Raw genomic sequence first — 23,426 nt, forward strand, 5'->3', positions numbered from 1 at the left:
TGCGCGGGGCGGTGGGACGGGGTTGCCGGGGGCAGTGGGCTCGGGCTCTGCCCTGGGGCGCCCGCCGCGCCCGAGGTTCGCTCCGCAGGAGCCGCATCGAGACGAGCTCGCTGCCGGGAGCTCCCCTCCCCTGCCCCTGCTTGAGGCACGATACAGCCCGCCTTGCTTCCCGCCGTCGCTCTGCTTAGACGGGACTGTGCCTCCTCCGTTCCTGCTGCAGGATGAAGAGGATCTTCGGGTTCGGGAGGAAGAGGAAGGGGCAGCCGCCGGCCGGCAGCGTCCCCCTTCCCTGCTCCGCCGGTGCCTACGAGCTTCGTCCGAAGGACCTGGGCAAGCTACACCGCGCGGCCGCCAGCGGCGACCTGGCCCAGGTGCGGCAGGGACTGAGGAAATACGGCATCGACGGGCGGGACAAGGCGGAGCGGTAAGGGCGGGAGCCGCGGGGCGGTCTCGGGAGCCCCAGGTGCAGCTGTAGGAGCCCCCGGGAGCTCCCCGGCGCAGGAGCGGACCGGCAGCGGCGCTGTGAGGAGTGGGAGTGCGTGCGCCGCAGCCCGGCACAGCCCTTGGCTGGCCGTGGGAATCAGGCTTGGGCTGCCAAAAACCCCCTGAAGTCGGCCAACTGTCGCCTTACCATTTTTGACCCGGGACAGTGCTCTCACTCCCGGACTCCTGTGTCCTTGCCCGGGGGCGCGGGGGTGAAAGCGAGCTCTTAGCCTGGCAAAGAGGAGTTGCAAGGGGAGCCTTGTGGCCGTTCTCTAGCCGGGGTTTGAAGTCTGAGCGTAATCACACCCATCTCTATGCCCCTCTGAGGTCTCAGCCTGCAGGTTCAGTAGTTGAGCCCGAAGGATGTGCTACCTCATCTGGTAGCAACTTCAAGAAAGGTGGACGCTGCAGTCAGGAAGGATTTATAACGCAAAATAAACATGTTTATTGATGCTGCACGCATAGTTGCCTTTTTTGAGTGTGATGTGGCAGCCTAAGCAGCAGTGTGGTTTTAGGTGGCAGTTAGTTTTTTACTCTGAGGCTTTGGTACAGCTGATCAGTACCTTGGACTGGAATACCTGGTCAGGCACTTATAGGAGAAGCTGTTGCTTTCTGGCAGGTGTTGTGTGGGGGTTTGAGTCAAGCACAGAAAACACTTACAGTTATTCCTTAAGGAGAAGCCCTGGGCTGCAGCATAGTTCCTAGTGATCTATCATAAACAAAAGGGAATCACCTTTTCTGAAAAGGCTCAGAGTCAAATTCTTTGTGATATTCTGAAGAGGGGCTGGTTTTAGCAGAGTAGCTCAGCTTCCTAGGCTGGACTTCTGGCAGCAATAAAGCTCATCTAGATTTATTGCCCTAAAAATACCTACTAGATTCGTAGGAGGAAACACATGCAAGGATTTCCTCAGTGATTGTGTCTTTGTGTACAAGTAGACTGGTTAATTGACATCAGACCTAAGATGTTGTGATTTGAAGGACTGCTTTTACTTCTGGCAAGGCTTTAAATTGAAGAAGAAAGTTCAGTTTTCCTGTGCTGGTTATATATTGTGGAAACACAGTATTGCCTCCTTGGAGAGGCCTTAATCTGTAGTAGGCTTGACTACGATAGTTAAACATTACAGGAAAGTCAAAAACAACTTTCCTGTAGTCAGGATCAGAGTGTTTTGCTCTCTGGTTTGCTACATATTGTTAGAGGCACTTTAGTGCAAATGTGTTCTTAGTTTTGCTTCCGTAGTGAAAAAGCTAGAGAAAAAGGAAAAATTCTCAAAGTGAGGGGAAGCTCTAATCTTGCAATTCAGCCTATCTCTAACATCTCCCAATACACTTCTGGCCCATGAATGATCAAAGCAAAACTTAGAAGTTGACTTGCCATAGTCCTCAGATTTCCAGGCTTTGGTCTCTGTTGCTGTGCCACGTGTGTAGTCCCACACTACAGAGAACAATACCCAAATCTTGGGCACAAGAATCTCTGCAGATTCTGTTCTACAGTGAAGGAAATGTCCCCTTACTAAGCAGATACTATGGAGGGTTTTTGCTAGCAAGTCCCAAGCATTTGGTGGGCAGCTACTGTGCAGCTAATGGAGTGGGTTCTTAAGCTTGAGATTTGCTAAGTGAAACTTGTCATATCTGTTTATCAAAAAAGCCTGAAATTATCCCTGTCTGTGCTCATTCAATTTATTTCATTTTTAGGACACCTCTGCATCTTGCTTGTGCAAATGGCCATGTGGATGTAGTTACATTTCTAGTAGAAAACAAGTGTAAGCTAAATCTTTTTGACAATGATAACAGATCACCACTGATGAAGGTACGTGGATTATGGTATGTTCTTGCAAGTGAGACTTACTGATTTTGAACTAAATGATGTATTTTTCACTATTCTTTATGTAGACCTTTGTAAAATCATGCATATTGTGATTGTTGTGGAATGAGTATATGTTAGCTATCTTTGAAGGTGCTCTTAATTCCCAGTATGGGGAAAATAGAGGAATTGCAACAAAGTGAAACTGTAAATGCTGGAAGTTTTTTGTGTTTTGTTTCCAGGCAGTACAGTGCCAGCAAGAAAAATGTGTGGCTATTCTGCTAGAACATGGTGCTGACCCAAATCTGGCAGATGCTGATGGCAACACTGCCCTTCACCTGGCTGTCCTGTCTGGTAATACTAATGTAGCAGGGCTGTTACTTCAGCATAGTGCCAATATTGATGCCCAAAATAAGGTAAATTTTATGTTTGTTAATGAAGTGCTTTCCAAAAGTTACGTTTTTCCTCAAGTTTTGTTTAGTTGGTTTTTTCTGGGGTTTTTTTTTAGCTTTGATTTTTAACTTTATTTTTTATTTTTTACCTTCAGGAGGGATGTACCCCTCTTATTCTTGCTGTCTCCGAACACCACGAAGAAATAATGGAGTTTCTTCTTAAAAAAGGAGCTGATGTGCATGCTCGAGATCAGTGTGAAAGGTGAGTGGCTGTCAGAACTTTACATGGGCCTCTTTAATATTCTTCAGCTTGGATTGAGAGAGACGTGGGAGTGAGGTTTGTAAAAACACAAAACAAGGAGCCACTCAGAAGTGGTTGCTTCTGTGTGACTTGTGAAAGATGGTTGTACCTCAGTGCTTGCTGTCATATCTCATTCAATGCTTTCCACATTGAGGATTGCAAAATGTTATTCTCTGTGATGGCCTTTCCGGCAGGAAGCCTGCCACTCGCTCAGTGGCATTCCCTCAAATTGAAAAGCCATCAAAGCTTTGTGAAAGCTTTGTTTGAAGATTAAACATTTAATTGTTTTGAGACCCTATCCCATTTTATTGTTTATATTAATGAAAAATGCTTTTTCTTTTGTTCATTTTAAAGTAATGGAGAGTATGCTTTATTGAGGGTGAACAGAAAGAAAAAAATATGTATGGCAACTGTAAGGCAATCTTTTTCATATCATATTTCCTGGATCCTTCAGAACCCCACTTATGACTGCTGCTTCTGGTGGAGAGCTTAATGTGATAAAGATTCTTCTTCAGTATGGTGCTGATGTTTCCCAGAAAGACACTAATGGATGGACAGCTGAGGATTATGCTGTTATTCATGGATATTCTAGGTAAATTTTAAACTGTATCACTAAAGTAAGTTGCCAGTTATCAATGTGGTTTTTGATAATTTTTGATAACAGCACTAAAGTTTAATAGTGTGAGACTTGTGTTGAAGGTGTTCTCAGTGATGTCTTCATAGAATCATTTAAAATTGGAAAAGGCCTCTGAGAATCAACCTAACACTGCCAAGCCCACCACTAAACCACATCTCTAAGTGCCAATATACAACATCTTTCAAATACCTGCAGGGCTGGTGACTCAACAGCTTCACTGGTCAGTCTGTTCTAATGTATGACAACCCTTTCCCTGACGTAATTTTTCCTAATATCCAGTTTAATCTTCTCTGGCACAATTCATTGTCATGTCCTCCTGTCTTCTGATATGTATCATTCCAGTGTCTAGTGTTTACTAGGAAGTTGAGGAAAATTTTACCCAGAGTTCTCTGTTAGATTTCAAGTTTTATTGCTAAGCTCACGTTTGCTCAATATAAACTCTAAAATATATCTGTATCCTACAGTTATCCAGAGGTGAAACTTGACAGGTACCAAGCAGGAGTTAATACCTTCATAGGTTTGAATATGACTGTAGAGTGAATGTGACTGTAGTGAATATTGAAGTGTGTAATGGTCATGCAGTAAGTGCATATGAGTATATAAGTCTAAATGGCTATGGATGGGATACTAATAGGTTGGATAAGAAGTGGCTGTTAACTCTTCTATTAAGTGGTGTATGCAGGTATGGGATTCTCTTTTACCTAATGCATTTCCTCTCTTTTTCTGTACAGTCTTAGCAAACAACTGGCAGAATATGCAGACTGGGAAAACACAGGAGAAGCTTCTACAGGTGGTGGTGCACGAGGCATCACAGCACTTGGCACTCCACACAGGGCAGCAGCTGCTGGCTTTACATTGGGTGCACCTGCTGTGGACAGAGGAGGTAAGACCCTTCACCATGGAGTAGCTCATGAGGAGAATCAGTGTGGCTTTTTCTTAGTGGGCTTGTGTTGTTAGTGCTTACTGTGTTCACCATTGGCTTTAGTAGAGGCATCAGATGGAGTAGCAGAAGCTTTGTGAATGTGTTGATTATGGTTGGAAGTGCTGCTTGTCAGTGAAAACATTTGATTTGCATTCTTGTATTCACTTCTTAGGGTTGTTACTTTCTGTCTGTCAGACTGTCCACCTATTTGTGTTTTCCTTGAGAGAGAGAGGAGGACAGGGAAGGAACTAGGCAAAAGTGTTTACTTTTCAAGTGTGTACTTTTACCTAGAGATGGCAGCTCAGATTGTCAAAATCCAATTACAAAAGCAGTGGGTTCCACCTGAGTAGTTGTTCCTCTTTCTGTACTTGGGAAGCAGCAGAGAAATGAGCAGAAAGGTATGTGTATTGTTGATTTTCATGAAGTTCGTGTCTTCCTTTAATGTTAATAGTTCCATCTGCACTAAGGTCCTTTTTGCATGTCCTATTTCTCAAAATCAGTTATAGCTGTTTCCGTGTAGGTGCTGTAGAGACATACTTACCAAATATTATATTGGAAAAGTAACTTTGGCAATAACATTGCAGTGTCTGTGAATGCTGTACTGGCTAGAGCATACTTCGATTTACAATAAAAATAATGCTTTTCTTCTATTTTCAGTAATTTTTATTAATTTTTTAGAAAATAATTGTTACCTTGTGATTCAGAAAAAATAAATTGCCTTGTGATCAAAAAATTAACTCCTTCAGTGAGTTTTAAATCTCAGTCTATGGTTATGAGCTCAGAGTGCTAGAGGAATCTTAGAAAATTAATACCTTAGTATAAATGAAATAGTGTGTCTTGTTCTTTACATTTCTAGCCCTACAAGTGGGAGATTTTATTCTCTCCAAATTTTTAATGGCATTACTTTGGTACTCTGTTCCAAATGGGCAGCAGACACTGCTCAAAAACAATTCCTTATTCCTTTAAATACAGTTCCTTACTCCATTTTTAAATATGTCTAGAAAAATGTGTGAAATATGGGATATTTTTCCTCATTGACCTTTCCTAGATACAGGAATTTAATTTAGAGTCAGGCTTTGTTGCTTTGACTTAGGAACACTTCATTTGACCTAGTCAGAGATTTGGAAAGATTGGTAGATTGCAGGATTTTTGTCTTTTTTTAAAGATTTTGACACAGTTGGTTTAATCAGGAAAATGTTGCTTTTGCCCAAACAGTGCACACTGTTACTGTCTCTTAGAGATTAGTGGCATAAAGAGAATATTTACCTGCATTAATTCTTCAGTTTTTAACTTGCACACAAAAAATACAGGTCCTGTAGCATGAGAATCCTTCTAATATGCTGCAGTAACAGACTTTGAAGCCTCTGTTAGAGGAGAAGTTGGAATGATCTCAGGAAAACAGAGAAACCTATTTTGGAATTATTTTCATTATTATTGCTCTTCTGTAAAATTTTTCTGGGATCTTCAGTGTTGTCTGTGTTCCTTTTCCTGATTTTGCACTTGTTGAATATTTTTCAAAATATTCTTCTGTAATAAGCAATTCAGCCTACTTCAAAAGTTGGTTTTTGTTTATATGAATACTTACTGTGTGATGTGTTGTTCCTTTCGTGTTCCTGGGTCCCTTTGGAAACTGTTGGGTTTCCATCATAGAGCTCTTTGAAAAGAATTCAGTGATTTGTATCTCTCAAAATCAGTGAAAGGTGTCCTGTATTATCCCTTCAGAATGCTGAGAAATGTAGGAGATGAGAAACCATCAGGCAGTCCTTCCTTAACTCTTTAAATGTATCTTGTTTTGATACAAGTAATTTTGCCACATTCCTTCCCTGTGGTTAAAAATCAATAGAAGCCGGACTCCCTTCTGTTCTGAGGCAAATGTTGCATCATGAAGGAATTTGGTGTCAGCTGCAATAACAGGATGAATTCTTGCATTTTACAAAGTGGGATGGGTAGAGCAGAAGCTTAGTGATTTATATTCTGGACTTGTGCTCCACAGCACACAGACGTACACACACAAGCACATATGTGTGACATACCAGTCAGTGCACTCATTTTGGTCCAATTGTGGCCTGCTCTAGCCCTGGGGGAGCATGCTGCCCTTTTGTCACGTCTAAGTGGTTCAGCATGGTCAAATTAATATAAGCAGGACTCTTCAAACTGAGGTAGAAGTGGCCTATATTTGCATCAGGCACCAACTGACACAACTTTTAAGATGAGCTGGTTTAAGGCAACAAGTTACTGGGTTCCTTTTTTGGCCAGGGATAACAAACATGCCAAAACTGTAACTTAAGACGAGTGTGTGTAAATAACATAATGTCTCAAAGCTGCATGCTGGTCTGAGTATAGGGAGCCAAGATTTCCTTGAAACTTCTGGTTAGTCTCCAAAGTTTGGTTCTTGATACATATGGATTTTTGAGGTTCTTAGAATAAGGACTTTTGTGTGCTGTATGTGTAAAGCACTCTACAACCATGAAGGAATTTAATTAGCATCTCTGCTAGACAAGTAGTAGTCAAGTTGGGGGAAATAAAAAATTGTCAGGAGAGTATATTTCTGATAATATGTTTCAGTGTTTCAAAATACTGAAATATGGATGTTTTACATGGAGCAGGTACATTAGGTTACTGTTTGACACTGTCCTTTGAGAGCAGAGTTCTTTAGACTCTGGTTGGGTTGTTTCCAGCACTTCTAACTGTAGAATAGGCTGATAGTACGTTCTCCCATTGCTGTAGCTGTTTCGATGTACTGCTTATGTTTCCAAGTTTCTGGAAATTCAGTTTATTCTGATGTCATTGTTCCATCTGTCCTTTCCATGCCTTTTCCTAAATGGATATAGAAATGCAACAATCTCCTAACCAGACATCAAGAACAGGAAAATCAAGGAAAGGTATTTGACACAGTAGCATTTAAAATATGAAACATGTCGTACAGTATACAGATATCAACACATCTATAATGTTTATTATCCTGGAGGCTCCTATTTTGATGGTGCTGGTTTTATGAACTACATTTGAGAGCAGGCTTTGTGTGATTTTGGTTTGTTTGCATGTTTTGCCTTGGTTCTTTACTGTTGAATTTAGTGTTTGCTTTGTGTCATTGGTGATAGTAAATAATTTTTTAAATAAGCCCCTCTTTTACTCTGAAATGGAAATGGGCTTGAATTAAAGTGGAAACAAGCAATCCCCAGAGACTGCTTTTCTAGATCCCATTTCTACTGTAATCAGAGTTTTGTCTGAGGTAGCTCATGAACTTTCTCTCTTGCCTTCTAAAGGACAACATGACTTGTTCTTGATCACTGCTTAAAATCACTATTTACAGAATAACAGAATATTTGGAGTTAGAAGGGACCGACAAAGATCATCAAGTCCAGCTCTTAAGTGACTGGCCTATATAGGGATTCAACTCACAAACTTGGTATTATTGCACCATGCCCCAACTGACCTAATCTGTTCATTGGAAGCAAAATTTCAGAAAACTTATTCAGTTCTTTTGATTACTTGTAACTGTACTAATTGAAAATATAACTGAAGTCACCCTTCAGACGTGATAACTGACTGCTCCACACTGGTGGAGACATTTTTACTCAGCTTCGGAAATCAGCAGGTAGGTTAGCCTGCTGGTACTGGTTGAGTAACAGGAACTATGGTATGTACAAGTAATTAATATTAATTAAATATTGTGTCTTTGCAAAAGGAAACAGTAAAAATTAGAGATTGTGTTGTTATTTTTAACTGTTAGTTTGTCCTTGTTTCAGCTTCTAGGCTTTCTCCACATGACATGCACACTGTATTTCATTGTCCAAACGCCCAGTGCAGGTCAGGAGATGTACTCATAAACATTTCTACATGTATGCTGTCTCTAGAACAGGCAAAATTTCCATGCTATTTTTGTGTTTAATGCTAGTGGAGGAGATGTCTTCAGGCATATTATATGCCTTTGTTATCTTTTCCCTTTAATGGTTCTGCCAAAGACCTTGGATTGGTTGTTATGATAGTTGACAAGAATTAGTTATCAAGAACTTGAGGGATCCTGAAATAAACACAACTTCTAATAGTACCTATTTTCCCCTTCTCTTCTGGGAATTAAAGAGCCCTTTTATATGATCTTGGCGGTTGATAGTTGAGAAGGTTCTAGCACTCTTGAAGCTGGATTCCTAGAGGTCAGGTTTCTTTAGTGGATCAGTGATGTGCTGGAGTGCACTCTCAACAAGTTTGCAAATAGCCCTACGTTGGGAGGATCAGTGGATGCACTTCAGGGCAGTGCTGTCATTCAGAGGGATTTACTCTGACAGACTGTGTAAATGAAGTCTCAGGCCTGTCTAGCAAAATTCAACTTGGGCAAATGCAAAATCTGCACATGGAAAAGAACAACCCCTTGCTACAAAGCATGCTGGCACTGCCTGGCAGGAGAGATGCCTTGCTGAGAAAGCCTGATGGGTCTTGGCAGAGTGAGCTGAGAATGAACCAGCAGCAAGGTGCCCTGGCAGCATGTCCTGAGTTCTATTAAGAGCAGCCTAGCCAAGAGATTGAGGAAAGTGATTATCCACCTCTACTTGGCACTCTGGATTATGTCCAGTGCTCTGGGTGTAATTTGAGCCTCCAGTTCAAGAGAGATTTGTCTTTCAAAAGTGAGCAAGCTCAGTGGAAAGCCATCAGATTCATCAGGGACAGGGATATTTGCCCTTTGAGACAGGTTGAAGAAACTGGAATTTTTCAGCCTAGAGAAGTGAATTTGCAGGGGACCTAGCAGCAGCTTCTAGTGTACTTGAGAAGACAAAGCCAGGTGCTTCCCAGTGGTACTTTGACAGGAGGCAGAGATATACGAGGCATAAGTGGCAACAAAATAGTTTCAAATTGGATATGGGAACAGTAAAACAGAGAGGTTGTACAGTCTCCCTCCTTGGAAGTGTTTAAGACCAGACTGGATAAAGCCCTGAACAGCCTTATCTGACCCCATAACTGAGCCCACTTTGAGAAGGCTGGCTAAGAGACTTCCTGAGGTTCCTTCTGACCCGATTTATCCTGTTATCCTACGTGCGATAGGATAATAGGAGTTTGTAACACTGATGAAAGCTTGGAGTGAGCTATAGAGTGCCCTGGGTTTGCTACTTGTGTCTGCTGCATTCCCTTTTTGATGCAGTGTACAGAAGTGTTGGTAATCCTTCTACTTGAGCTTTAGAGCTTGATTATGCTTTTTGATTTTCATTACCTTTGCAAAACAATCTGTAACTGGGTAGAGCAGCAGATAGTGTAATATCTAGCATAATGTTATACATAATGCTGCATAAAATAATCTCTGCATCTGATATGTACTTGTGTGTAAGATGAGTGTTTTGGAAGTTCTTAATGTCTTGCTAAACCACCACCATTTTGTTAATTGTTTACTAATGTAGGATATTAATGTTATGCTTTTTTTTTTAAATTTATTTTTAGTTTAGATGTGTTTCTATGTTTTTTAAACTTCTAGGTATAAGACTCCAGAAGAGATATAGCTCTGGTCTTTTTATTTCCTTTTTTATTTTTTTTATTCAGTATTGTTTGAAGATTCAATTTTGTTTTGGAAACGCAGTCATTTATGCATTTACCTTGTACTGAATTTACTACCCAAAGCATTGTTCTGTTATGATGTGTGGAGTTGTCCATGTAAAATGTTTAATTTTTAAAGGGTTAATTTTTAGCATGCTAAATTTAATTTCAACATTTTGATTAATGTTTGAACAGCAATAGATGACTTCTCTCAAGGAGACTCAATAAGGTGAGACTTTAAAAATAATAACACTTACCTGAGGAATGACTTGAGAGACACAGTACTCATTTTGCTTTGCTTTTAAAGAAGCTCTGAGAAAGAGGGGAGCGATGACAGTTGGCATACCTCTGAGGAAGAGGAACTTGATTTTACCCCCAAGGTATGGTGCATTTACAGGAAAAATATCCTGTAAAAATAAGGGGTTTGAAGGCAAATTTTATTTGAAACTTAAAGAAACTGCAGCTCCAGCCAATACTGTTTTCTCTTTAAAGTAATCTCTGGCCTGGCAGCCTTCCTTCTGCTGTGAGTTTTTCCTAAAGGACCTGTAACTGTGACAGAGTATGAGGTAGATTTGTAATTTGAAGCCAAAAAGCAGTAGCTGACAGGATAACCACATAGTTTTATATTTTTCTTGTTCATATGAGTCAGATTTTCAGACTTCAAAAATTTGTAAGTTATTATTATAACCTATCCTGTTCTTGTCCAGTCATTGTTATTGTTTTCTGTAAATTTGGGGATAGATTCCTAAGTGATAAAGGACATTTATTTATGAAGATCTATAAAAATCCTCATCACCTAGTTCTCCTTTCCTCAGCAGGTTCCTCAAGAGTGCTCAATGAGCAGATGAGTTACTCAAATGGGTCATCTATTTTCTTCATAAGATGACATTCAGTACTTGCATGTGATCTCACACTGCATGTTTTTCCTCTTTTTTTTGTTTTAATGCTTGGGTAGTACTCTTTTTGTTAGTTACAAGCTCTTATGCCTACTGTTTTTACTAATAATCTGTCAAATTATGAACTTCTGAGTGATGTCTGGAGCATCATCTATTGCATTGGCATTGTGCTGTGATGTAGAACGTGAGTGTGGTAGTTCAACCCACTCTGTAATGCTGGAGATGCAAGCATGTTTAGTTTTAACTTGATTTTATTTTCTTGCACTGATTTAAATAGAAATGATACGTTTTTCTGCCATGATTTTGAAATTTAGGGGTATTTTTAAAGTGTACTTGCAGGGACTAAATTTATGCATTAAGTATGGGATATTAATAGTTACCTTGTGCACATTTGCAAGTAAGCATCCTGAAAATTCACTTTTAAATATAATTGAGTTTTACTTAAGTATTACACACATTAGAAACAGATTTTTAGAACAGTTATGCACATAAACATTTTTGGAAACAATTTGCAGAAGGGTGCCTGCACATGCTTACTGAATTGGATATGAGAGGAGTGTTTGTGTAGTTAGAAGTATAGGATGGAGCCAGCACTATCATAAGGATAGTCTCATTATATTTACTGGTCAAGATTTGATGTGAACAAAGGATTTGTTGTTGTTACCGTTAAAAAAAATCTTAAATAAATCTTTATTTACAGAAACTCCAGAAGCCAAACCTGACACTGCTAATGAATGCTTCACAGCAGTTCAAGAAAAACAGTAAGTTAATTTGCAAAAGGTTGGATGATATATTGATATATAAAGTAGACTTGCTAATTAGGTTTTTTTGTTAGTTTGGGTTTTCTTTTTAATAGTAAATGAGAAAAGTAGCATTTTGTAAACATGGCACTGAATAATTCAGAATACATTAAGTCATTAAAATGAAGATATTAATCACCTCTTAAGCCCCTTTCCTTCATCAAGTTCATCCTCCATCCTGCCCAACCTCTCAATTTCTAGACATTCCTAAGTGGCTCCTCTCTTGTACATTAATCTGAGAACATCCCTATTACTGTTTACCTAATTCTTTCTGTTCACATGCATTTTTCTTTTTTTTTTTTTTTGTGCTGTAAGATGATGGTGGTGGTTCTAGAATTGAAAGTCCTAAGTCACCAAAGAAAAGTCTCAAACAACAAGTTCCATCAGGTGGAAGTGTGAACAAAGGGGACAGTGAAGAATTGTTTAATCAGGATGTCTCAGCTGTAAGCAACCTGGATGAAGAAGAATTGGAGGATGAGGAGGAGGAAGAGGAAGAGGATGAAAATGACAATGAAGATGGTGATGAAGATTATGAGGAGGAAGAGGAGGAGGAGGATGATGAAGATTTTACTGAAGATGAAGAGGAGGAGGAAGAGCTGAAGGATGAAGAAACTCAGTCTAATGAAATACTGGAAGAGGAGAAAACAGAACCTAAAGGGGAAATTAATCAGAAATTAGAGTATTTCAGTAAAGCAACGTATGAAGGGGATGCTCATTGTGGAACGGGAAATGTCTCTGATGATGATGAAATAAATAAAGAACGTGACAAAAAGGTGGAGGAATCTGTTGATACTCCTGTGTCTTTCATAGCTGGGTCTTGTGAAAGGTTTCAAGAAAATAAAACAGCAGTCTCTCCAAAGATCATGAATAATGAAGTATCTTGCAGGTCAGTACCAAAACAAGCTGTCTTTCAAAATCTAAATAATCTGCAAGATATGCAAGAAAGCTGGAACAGAAAAAGCATGATTGAGGAGAAATTTCATAGAAACTCTGACTCTTGTTTTCCAAACTCTGAAGTGACAAACTGGAAAAAAGAGATACCGCAGCCTCTCTTAGATAGTTGTGGTGTTAAGGAGAAAAGGTCAAACTTCAGTGATGGCTTTGAAAGTGGCAATAATTCTTGGTTAGCAGAAAAAACCCCCGGACCTGAAAGTGAAAGACCAACCTCTGTGGATGGTGAAGATACTGAAGAAGAGGAGTATGAAGGAGTAGATGATAAAGTCTGTAAACCACTGAAAAAAGAAAGTGAAAACTTGCACTTAAATAAACAAGAAGAAAATTTGAGAGCAGCATTTCATTCAAGCAGCGAAGTAAGTATATAAGGATGATTCAGTCACAAGGGTATTTTCTAGGGATCAGATAGGTAAGAAAAACATACTAAACCAGATTTCTCTTAATACTTATTTTTCATATATATCCATCTTTTAATCATCCATTTTTGATGTCAGTGTCTCACTTGGAGTCAAAACAGTTTCTTTGCTATGGTATGGTAATACATTGTAGTATGGAAAAAGAATCAGCAGTAGGCTCTGAAATTGGTTAGATTTTTTTAAATTCTGTGTTACAGCTTTTATCCATGAAGTTTTACTACCATTTAGGAAAATTCATGGCATGATAGCTGAAAGTGAGGAAACGAAAAGAATTTTGTATAAGATTGAGAGCAGGAAACTAATGATTTTCCATGAAGCAAAATAGAGGAAAAAAAAGAAATATGCTCTGGAATATTGGAACTTTTATGAAGGTGGAGTTAGACTGACATGAGGAATTGCTTATGGAGGAAGAGCAAAAATGATGTTTGTTAGTGTTCTTTTCAGCTGTTTTGGTTGATCTCTTTCAGGAAGAATTATCTGAACATGAAGAGAAGGAGGGTGCTGGCAAAAAGCTACAAATTACAGTTGCTGAGGATGTGAAAAATTCTGTTTGTAATGATAAGCATGAAGTCCACAAAGCTTCACAGGACAACTCTGGTGAGAGAAATGACTTTATAAATCCTGACCCAAGTTCTTCCTCTACAAATATTAATGCATAGAAAATGAACTAAAATGGTGATTGACTCCTACAATAGCAAAATTTTCTCTTTACTGTGAGTCCCAGTGGGCATTGGCAGAGAAGGAAAGCAGATGGTTTATTCATTCTTAAAGAACTGAAATTGTAGCATTGGGTATGAAGCAATGTGATACAAAGCAAGTGCCATTCTTGATTTGTTGCTATGTTCTTCCTGAAGTGATCCGAACATAATGCGCAGATAACAAAGAGAGGGAGGACTAGAATGTCTTGAGTGACAACAGTATTCCCTTTTATCACTAGTACTATCACATTGAATGCCTGTAATTGCTCTTGGCTGAAGCCAGGGAAGGATTTGAGTCATGCTGAGAGAAAGCTGTTCAGTGCCTCACCTTGTCCAGGTTTAAAATGTAGAAGGTCTCTCCAGCACCACGTGTGTATGCTTGAAAGCATTGCCAGCCTAGTAAGGGTAGAGCACTTTGGTACTTACCTGAGGTCTCACAGTAGGAAGACAAAGCGCTATTTCCATTGTCTGTCTCCAGAGAGTAGCTTGTTGTAGTAGATGCTACTAGAGCATGTGTAGCTGTTGCTCAGATGCTGCGCAGGGGGCGCTGGCAGAACCTGCTGTATTCTAGTGTTGTGCCTATACCTGCTCATCTGCCTATGTGTGTTTTACCCTAAGTATGTATTTGGCATAGTGTAAATAGCCAGATTTCAGATTGGAACCAGCAGTTGCCTCTTCTGGGGTGGGTGCCTTCACAGGCATTCCCCCTTCTTTATTTGAATGTGTCCACACAATTGGATTCCCCCCTTCTTTATATGAATGTGTCCACACAATTGGATTCTGAATCAGTTTCTCCTAATGGAATAGCTTAAAATAGAAATACAATAGTTAAATCTGGCTAGTAACCCCCTGAGACTGAACCTTAAAATTGTCTTAAAATTGTAGGGAAGAGATTTGAATTTTAACTTCCCCAAGACAGAAATGACTTGTGTGTTTGGGTTAAGTGTTTGAGGTGTGAGCCTCTGTTTTTAAATGGCAATGCTTAGGTGTCTAGCTTCTGGGGAGGGGCCAGGTAACAACTTTGTCAGGGAAGATCTTTCCTAGGAGCACAACGAAGGGAGGTTTGTTTCTTGCTGACTTTGTGCATGTTAGTATGATGAGGTTTTGTATAGTGTTTCTGTGGTATCCCCTGTACAGTGGAAAGTGATAGCAAATGCCAAATTTTGGAGCTGTAGGCTGGAGAGACCTTAACTCTGTATACAGCAGAACTGTAGGATACTGAAGTATCTTCCTGAATGTTACCCCATGTTGGATATTGCCTGTAGCTTTGTTAGCTGTTGTGCATAGCCATCTTTGGATAGAAAGAAAGCAAAAGGAGCTGGAAGTGTAGAGGAGATAACATGGTGTGTCTGGGTGGGAAGAAACACTTGAATAAAACTTGCTTCTTAGTTTATCATCATCAATGGAACCTGCATCTTTGGATGTACAAACACTCAAGCTTCTCTCTTCTTACCTTATTTGTAGGTGCCCTTCCAACAATGGGAGCAGAGGAGGAGGAAGATGCTGAATCTCCCTGGGATTCCGAGGTACTTTTTGTGAAGGACACAAGGGTTTCCACTGCAGGAAGTAGAAGTATGATCCAGAATTACTTGAGAGCTTCCTTTTCATTTGGACACTACTGTTTATAAGGCTTATTTCCTCTTTTCTTCCTTTTGCTGTATGTTTGTAACTGGGGGCCCTTGAAATAATTCTTCTCTAGGCTGGCTGCTCAGTTTGGATTGGGATGAAGTTAGGTTGAGCTAATGGCTTGGGTCACAGCAGCTGGCTGAGTTTGGTTTCTAGTATATTCCTGAAACAGTGAAGTTCCTTGCTGCTTAAAATATTCCCACCTTTTCACAGAGGCTGGCAGGATTGTTGCTTTTTCACCATGCAGCCCTAGTCTGCTGACCTGGGTAGCTGTTGCCCTTGGGCTCTAGAAGCTAGATGGCTAGCTGCTTCTGAACAGATCCTCTCTACCTTTTGTAGGTGTACTCTGGCTCTCTTTAAAATCATGTTCAACAGGGGCACTGCACATGCTGGCCTTCTTTGCCTTTTTATTCTTTCTGTCCATGGCCATCAGCAAGGTCTGTAGCTAAGTCCCTCTGGTTCTTCTTTTGAGAAAAAAGAACTTTTCCCATCCCCTTCTTAAAAATACAAGGCTCGAACATTGTTAGTTTCAAGGTAATTTTAAGCTCTGCCTTGCTAATCTTTGTTCAACCCAAATGGCTCTTGCAATTGGGACCAACACTATCTTCATTCACTACCACAGGATATATGCCTAGGAAATGTCAGTATCAACTTGAATGTCATATACAAATTCAGTACAAATGTTGGACCACTGCAGACATGTAGCTGTTGGTTCACAACCCGTATCTTGAGTTACCATGTTAATTCTTGTTTGTGGTTGTCCAGTCTGTCAAGGTTTGTCAGCGTGGCAGAATAGTGGCGTGACGTTTTTGCTTACGATCTGAAAGCAAACACAATTGCTGTGATTTTCCAATATACTGTGCTTTGATGGATTCTTGCCAAGGGCCTTAGAAAACATTTTTGTATCTAGAATATACTTGATACCATGCTACATGAATTGGTTTAGCAGGAACTTTTGGTATAGAAAGGAGTTGAAAATGCATTTGTACCAATTCTCATTCACGTGTTTTAGGTTACGCAGGCGGATTCTGAAATGCCAAATAAGATACCATGTGGTGTGCTGCTCCCAGCTGCAGAGAGACATGGAACATGCTCCCAGTTTGTTTCAGGGGAAAGTGACAATGGTAACTTCCTGGTGGGCTAATGTTAGTCTGTAAGCGTTTATAAGCTAACGTAAACTTTTATCATGTCTGACTTAGAAATGCTGTCAACAGTGTGAGTGCAAACCATACCTATGAAGTGCTTATTGTTTATTAACTAATGCCAGTAATCACAGCACTTGCTGTTCAGTTTGTAAAGGAAGTTCTTTGCATTATTTGTGTTCTTGAAGTGAGTATCTAGTTTTTTTGATTCAGGTTCTTGTTTCATAGTGATGACTGTATGTCTATTAGGACTGACCTTTCTCAACATTTAACATTCTTAGATGATAATGCAGCAGAAGACAGCTGTGATCTGGCTTAGCATTTTTGCTGCCCCTAGCTTAACCTTTCATAGCATTTTCTTAGCTTTATGTTGTGCTTTGCCTAGGAGCTAAAGTAGGACTACAAGTACAGGGATTTGTGCTGAGGATTTCTGCCTGTAGTTTGTGACACTGTCTCTTGAGTGTCTTGAGCAAAACTTTACAAGCTTCCAGGAGTTTCAAATGTAGTTGTTAACTATTCATCACAGAATTCTGCTTAGACAAGAATTCTGCTAAGACAAGTTTAGGATCATTGTGAAAAGATGGTGAAAGGTGGTTATGGTAATCTTTCTAAGGTCTTTCCACACTGCTGGACCACCAGGTTTACTGAAATTTAATACTGTTTGTTTTTTAATGCTGGTTTGGTTTTTTTTTAATATAAAATATAAACAATTTTATTTAAATATAAAATTCTTGCAATGGAGCCATTCTTAATTATTCTAAATATTCTTTCATATACTTCTTTAGTGAGAGGACCCAAACCATAACATGACTTAAGCGGAGGATTTGAGAAGAATAGGCGGATTTTGTGGATTTGGAAATGATTTAATGTTGGACCAAATTTAAAAAAAATTTGGAACTATGTTATGAATGTAGATTAAAACCTGACAATATTTGTTTCTCTTGTTCCCCTGCAAGCTAAACTACAACAATCTGATGAACACTGCCTTGATTTTACCTTGTTAGACATATATGAGGTTACTCTGTCTGCCCCCATGCTTTCTTAGTCCCATCAATGGAAAAGAAAATCCTCCTCGATATTAAGCACTTGTAGAATAATCACAGTCATGGTGCTGTTTTATGATCATTCATTGTAGCAGACCAGCTTTGGCTTTTGAAATAATCCTTTTAGAAAGTAAGATGCAGCTCCTCAAAAGGACAAAATATTTTAATCTTGTTCTGTTAACAAGCATGACCTTACTGCTTCACATATATTGTCCTAGTTCTGTGATAATCATTTTTTAAATCCAAGGTGTATGATGGGAAGTATACATCGTTCTTTTCTTGTATACTAAGACACATGCTGCATGATGAGGTAAATGGAATGTTAAGTATTGTACTCTTGATGAAGTAATGCTTGTGACTAATACTTAGTTGTAGAAACTACTGATGTTGAATGGGGTGAAATGTACCCACAGTTTAAAAAAATAACATTTTCCAAAATATTTTTCACTTCCAGGCTTTTTGGAGAAACTCAGCAATTTGCAGGTAAGCATTTGTTCATGTTAGACTGACTACTTATTCTGCTAATTAAATAGTTTGTAGTTACTTTGAATTTGGTATTTTATCATTGAATTGTCTTTCATAGCTGAAGACTCCCATATCTGCTTTGGAAATGAATGAAACTTCTGAAAACAGGCAGCAGAAGTCAGGTAATATTTGCCTTAAGTGGTTCTGGATTTAGCTTCATAATCTTTTAGGAGTATTTAATAAGGCATCTGTTTTATGTTTTGCAGATCTACTGCAGGAATTTGATTTAGAAGATGTTGAGGATATTGAAGGTATTCATGACTGTCTCTGTCAAATTCTTTCATGGACAGACACATTGTAATTGCAAATCCTTTCTTAATTTTAAACTAATGATTCTAACAAAGTGTTCTGGGAGCAGAAGGACTACTGAAATATGCACCTGTACATGTTTACTCCCTCCTACAGTCTACCCTTCCATGATGTTGGCTTTCTCCAGCATACATGCTGTCCTCTCCCCTTTTCAGGCAGTCTTGAAGATGGAGGAACATTGATGCCTTGTGTCTTTCCTGCCTTTTCCCTTGTTCTCTGCCACTTACACAGAAATTTCAAGATTGATTAAACACTATGTGAGATAGATATTATGAGCACCAAAGATCCTAAAATCTTACTTGAAGACTGAGACTTCAAACTCAACTTTCAACTCAAGTTGAAAACTTCTCTGATGGGCAAAACTAAATGGGAGTTTGGATTGCTTTTGATTACAGCAGTCTTGATAGTGATAACTTAGGATATCCTCTGCAGTAATTTTTGTGGTGCTACCTACAAATGTTCCTCAACCACCAGCACATCTGTCTGTTTTTACTGCTGGCTAGAGCCTTCTATCTTATACGCATGAGTAAAGTCTAAAGCTCCTCTTGCTGAAAAACAAGGAAAAGGGAAAAATGCCTGTGTTCCTTGTAGAACATTATCCTTAGATAATCCCTAATTATTTCTGTTATTATTGTCTTTAGTATTTATAAGACTATCTGAAATGCATCAGAGTTATCAAGAGATCATCATAACAACCCCATGAAACAAGTGCTGTCAGTCCATTAATAACTGTCGTATAGTGCCTTGCACTGAAGTACCTGACAAATCTACAGAAAATCTCAGAAATTTTACCCAGCAGTGAGGTGGGAGGAAATGTTGTTAATTCATACTGTGTAACTTGGGGTCAGAATTGACCTCTAGAGACCTTTGACTGACTGAGGAGCTCAGATTCCAGTTCAGACATAAAGTTGTAGCTCTGAGCTTGTATCAAATGTTAAGAACCCTTCAAGGAATGAAGGCTTGAAAAAGTACTCACCTAAAGCAGAAAATGCCAAGAAGTGAGATTTTTTTGTATTTTTGTTATGATACCAATGTATTTTTCTCAGTCTTGCTCATTTTTTTGTAGGAAGGATGTTATGTCCCTCTTTAGCAGAAACTTTGTATATAGAAAGGCTATTGTGTAGCATCCGTGGCATTATGGAGCTGGACCAGAGGTTCGGAGTGATGAGGGTGAAAAGCCTCCATCTCTTGTTTTTAGATTCCCCCGTTGAGTTGCTAAGACTTGTTTCTGTCTGAAAACTTGTCACTTGAAAGTGTGCAATATGCCTTCCACAAGAACACTGACAGTGAGGTGCTGCTTCTAGATTGTGTCTGGTATTATCTGCAATGCAGTTCTCTGGTGTAACAGAGATTCAGTGTAGACTGCCAGACTGAGTGAATACATCTGAGAAGTTTGTAACCTGCTCATATTAAATAGAAATTTGGAGCGAGGGAAGAGTGGAATCCAGTTTTCAATGGTGTAAGCAAAATTCAGATCATGGATTGTTTCTCTGCATTACACAAGTCTGCCTTTCAGTGTCCATCTGTGTCTTCTGCAACAGATAAGGTAGAAGTTTGAGATACTCGGTCCAGATCCATGTCTAGAGACAGATTTGTTTCATGGATAGAGTAAAGCTGTGACCTTAAAATATTTCAAAGCTGTGATTTTTTTTGCACGATTTTTTGTGTACTGCACATATGCACATAGGGGAATTACAGCTGCTGGAGCCATGTAACTATTTACTGTATGGCTCACAGAGTTTCACAGAGAAAGATCAAGATAATGCATCTTTAAGAAACAGGATTGGTTGTTTTGTGACCACTTGCAGCAATTTTCAGCAAATTTCCTTTAAATGCCCTGTAAGAAAGCAATGTACACGGATACATCTTCAATCTGTTTTATGGTAATTTTTGTCTCTAAGAGCTCACAAATTAGAGGCAATGCATTATTTTGTGTTAAGATTTTTCTCACAAATATGATTCAAGATGCACTCTAAATGTAAATAAGTAGTATTAGGTCATGCTGGTTATCAAAATATAATTTTCTCACTGTAGGTGAGTACTCAGGATCTGCTTTTCATATGTCATCAGCAGCTGAAAAAGAAGATAAGGATGCCATTGAAAACTGTGGAGTGTGGGTATGTAACACCAAAGGTTTTGAATTAGGAGTCTGAAACAGTAAATTGTATTATACAGTGTAAAGCAAAGAATTATATACATGTAAAGTGAGGGAAACCTACCAGTCAATGAATAATTCTGGAGAATCCTGTAGATCAAGGTTGTATATCAGCCTGAAGTAAAATGGGATGCAGTGTTCCTATGGTGGGGAAAAGTCCTTATTGTTATATTGGATACTTGCTGTTGCACTAATTTATTTCCAGCTGGTTTGCTTAAACTTTGTTCAGTGTTTTTCCTTTTGCGCAGAGCTGAGAAAAAGTGCAGTCAAATTCCTTTTTTTCCCTATGCAAATTGCACACTCAAGTAAAGAAGGAAATTTGCCTGTAGTGTGCTGATCTATTTGATTAAGTATGCCTGGTCTTCCACTTTGTAACAGAAGAAGAAACAAAAAAAAAAGTTAAATTTTGTGACCTCAGTGCTTTCCCTGTCTCTGCAAAATATGTGCTTGTTTGGCCATGTTAGTAAGTGTTTGAAAAGGTTTTTTTCAGAGGGCATTTTAGAAGGGAATAAGGCAGATGTCCTGTTTGTGTTGGGCCTACAACAGGGGAGGGAGAGGGCTGGATAGAGGGCTCTGGAGTCTTCTCTAGCACCTCAAGGGACAGTGGAGCAAATCACTTCTACCTCACACCCAGGTATGATGAAAAAGGAACATGCTTGATATTGACAGGCAGAGCATGGAACTTAGGCCTACTGGAAGTGGTAGTGGTTGGGCAGTGAGGGAACCTGGGGAATGGTGAGGCTGACACACATGGGAGCTGGCTGAGGTGCTCCTTCCCTGTCCTGACAGCAGGAATTTTGGCAGAGAGAGCAGGGCTTGGCTGATGAGAGAGAGGAATGTTCTTAGCCCCTTGGGACTGAGGCTGCAGGCCCGTATGGAGGGCACTGGGAGCGTGTGGGGAAGGAGCACGTGAGGAGCAGGGTGTGGGCTCAGGGACAGGGCGGCACTGGGGGGCACTCAGTGAGGCAGGGTATGGCTTTCACAGAAGTTTGGGTTCCTGACTTTGGGGGTGAGGGAAGGCATGGACAGGTTTCCCTCAGAAATGCTCTTCTTTGGATCTTGGAATGAAATTGAACATTTCTGTGCCTTGGGTGAAGAAATAGGCCCAGTTTTCCATGCTGTGGACAATAAAAAGGTTGTCATGTTCATTAACACTGTATTAGCTTAGCTGGCAGGGGATTGTGAAATGCCAGGCAGTATGGAGGAAGGAAGGTGAGGAAACATGGGCAGTTCCAAAGAAAAATGGTACTAAAGCAGCAAACATGAAAAAATAAATTGCTTTTAACAAAGGCCGTTGGTTACAGAAAGCAGGCAGGCCTAAAGGTGAAAGTAACCTTCATCTAGACAGCTCCAGTCCTAGAAAAGCTGTTGTCTCTAATAAGTCCTAGTAGCTAGTCCTTTATTTTTAAGAAAAAGGTGAGTCAGTGAACCTTTTATTTAGTATCCCTTGATTTATATTATAAAAATTGTTTTTAGAATATCTTTATGCTGTTCTATCTGTTACATTATAGGATGAGTTTGCAATGGAAATTACCTAGATTAACTTCCTTTTTCTTGGTAATCTTTTTGTCTGTACGTGTTTACTTAAGGATAAATATATTTTAGAAACTACCAACTTGATTAAAAAAACAGCACATGAAAATCAGACTGACAAAGCAGGAGTTTCACATCAGGAAGCCCTAACAAAAAATGAGGAATCGCACAGTGCTCACAAGAAGTTAAATCTAAAACCTTGGGAAGAAAGATATGAAAAAATGTGGGTTGAAAATGAGAAAAGGGAATTGAAAACAAATTTCAAAAACATTACAGCAGAGCTGAAGCTGTTGTTTGGTGAAAATGAAGCTGGGGAAACTGCTTCCCGTGTGGAAGAAATACCAGAAGATGGCTTTGGTGAAGAGTTGAAGTGTTCTCGCAGTTTTTCATCTCCTGTGACAGAAGCAAGTAATAATTTAGAAAGCCAAGGTGACTTTGGAGATATTAAACTTACACTATGTGGAAAAATACCCAAAATGGAAATTGTATTTCCGAGTAGTGGTGTTCTTCCTGATCAAAATACCTTAAAGACAAATGTAGAAGATACCTGGTATACAGATGAAGAAGCTGGCATTAACAATGTAGATAACAGAAAGGTGTCTCTAGCTAAAGGAGAGAAAAAGAAAATGCCTACTATGGAAACAGAAGAGAATAATAATGGAAATAGTAAAAATGCAGAGGAAGGTCCTGTTTACTCCCTGAGACATAGTTTAAAATCAAGTATTTTGGGTGACATTTCTAATATTCTTCCTCAAACAAGACCTGTTTGTACAAGCGATGAGAGTGTACATTCTGTAACAGAAATAAAACTTAAAAAGAACTCTGGATTTAATGATGATGTTCCCAAGGGCTGCTGTATCAACAGTAATATAGGGGAAACTGAAAGTCTTTTTATTAGCGCTCAGGAATCTTGTGACGTGCTGGAAAGGAGTCTTGATGAAGAGCTAAAACGAGATATGGAAAGATTTAAGAGTAAGGTAGGAATGCTGCAAACAGTATTCCTGGCTTTGGAGAAAGAGAAGGTACAGCTGCAAAAAGAGGTAGTTCACCTGCTACTCCTTATTCTTTGGTCCTTCTCCATATCAATGGTCCTGTTCACTTCAGCTATTCATCATTAAATGAAGATGCTTTGTGCAAATTACTTGTTGTTTGAATAAAAATATTATAGTTATGAATAAAGATAGCAGTGGAGAGTTGCCTTTTCCCCTTTTTCAGAAACACAGAATGCACTATTGTTCCAGTTTAATAATATGTGGCACTCAGTTCCAGTGTA

The 23,426-nt window shown here is 39.5% G+C and overlaps 1 protein-coding gene across 1 annotated transcript in view; it reads left to right on the plus strand.

Annotated features, from left to right (window-relative positions):
* Positions 1 to 221: 221 nt before the first annotated feature.
* The window catches only part of ANKRD26 (ankyrin repeat domain containing 26), a gene marked incomplete at its 5' end in the record, with an annotated part of 46,546 nt that continues 23,341 nt past the window's right edge, over positions 222 to 23,426 (plus strand). Inside the window, 19 exons of the mRNA XM_084205432.1 lie at positions 222 to 424; positions 2,176 to 2,290; positions 2,527 to 2,700; positions 2,832 to 2,938; positions 3,432 to 3,569; positions 4,346 to 4,497; positions 7,368 to 7,418; positions 10,252 to 10,285; positions 10,364 to 10,436; positions 11,653 to 11,713; positions 12,068 to 13,062; positions 13,590 to 13,719; positions 15,285 to 15,346; positions 16,459 to 16,570; positions 18,086 to 18,114; positions 18,215 to 18,278; positions 18,363 to 18,407; positions 20,500 to 20,582; positions 22,210 to 23,193. Of these exons, the coding sequence (XP_084061558.1) occupies positions 222 to 424; positions 2,176 to 2,290; positions 2,527 to 2,700; positions 2,832 to 2,938; positions 3,432 to 3,569; positions 4,346 to 4,497; positions 7,368 to 7,418; positions 10,252 to 10,285; positions 10,364 to 10,436; positions 11,653 to 11,713; positions 12,068 to 13,062; positions 13,590 to 13,719; positions 15,285 to 15,346; positions 16,459 to 16,570; positions 18,086 to 18,114; positions 18,215 to 18,278; positions 18,363 to 18,407; positions 20,500 to 20,582; positions 22,210 to 23,193 (3,612 nt within the window). The remainder of the gene's footprint in view (positions 425 to 2,175; positions 2,291 to 2,526; positions 2,701 to 2,831; positions 2,939 to 3,431; positions 3,570 to 4,345; positions 4,498 to 7,367; positions 7,419 to 10,251; positions 10,286 to 10,363; positions 10,437 to 11,652; positions 11,714 to 12,067; positions 13,063 to 13,589; positions 13,720 to 15,284; positions 15,347 to 16,458; positions 16,571 to 18,085; positions 18,115 to 18,214; positions 18,279 to 18,362; positions 18,408 to 20,499; positions 20,583 to 22,209; positions 23,194 to 23,426) is intronic.

This window comes from Fringilla coelebs, assembly GCF_963513975.1.
Source record: "Fringilla coelebs genome assembly, chromosome: 5".
In the NCBI taxonomy this organism is placed as follows: Eukaryota; Metazoa; Chordata; class Aves; order Passeriformes; family Fringillidae; genus Fringilla; species Fringilla coelebs.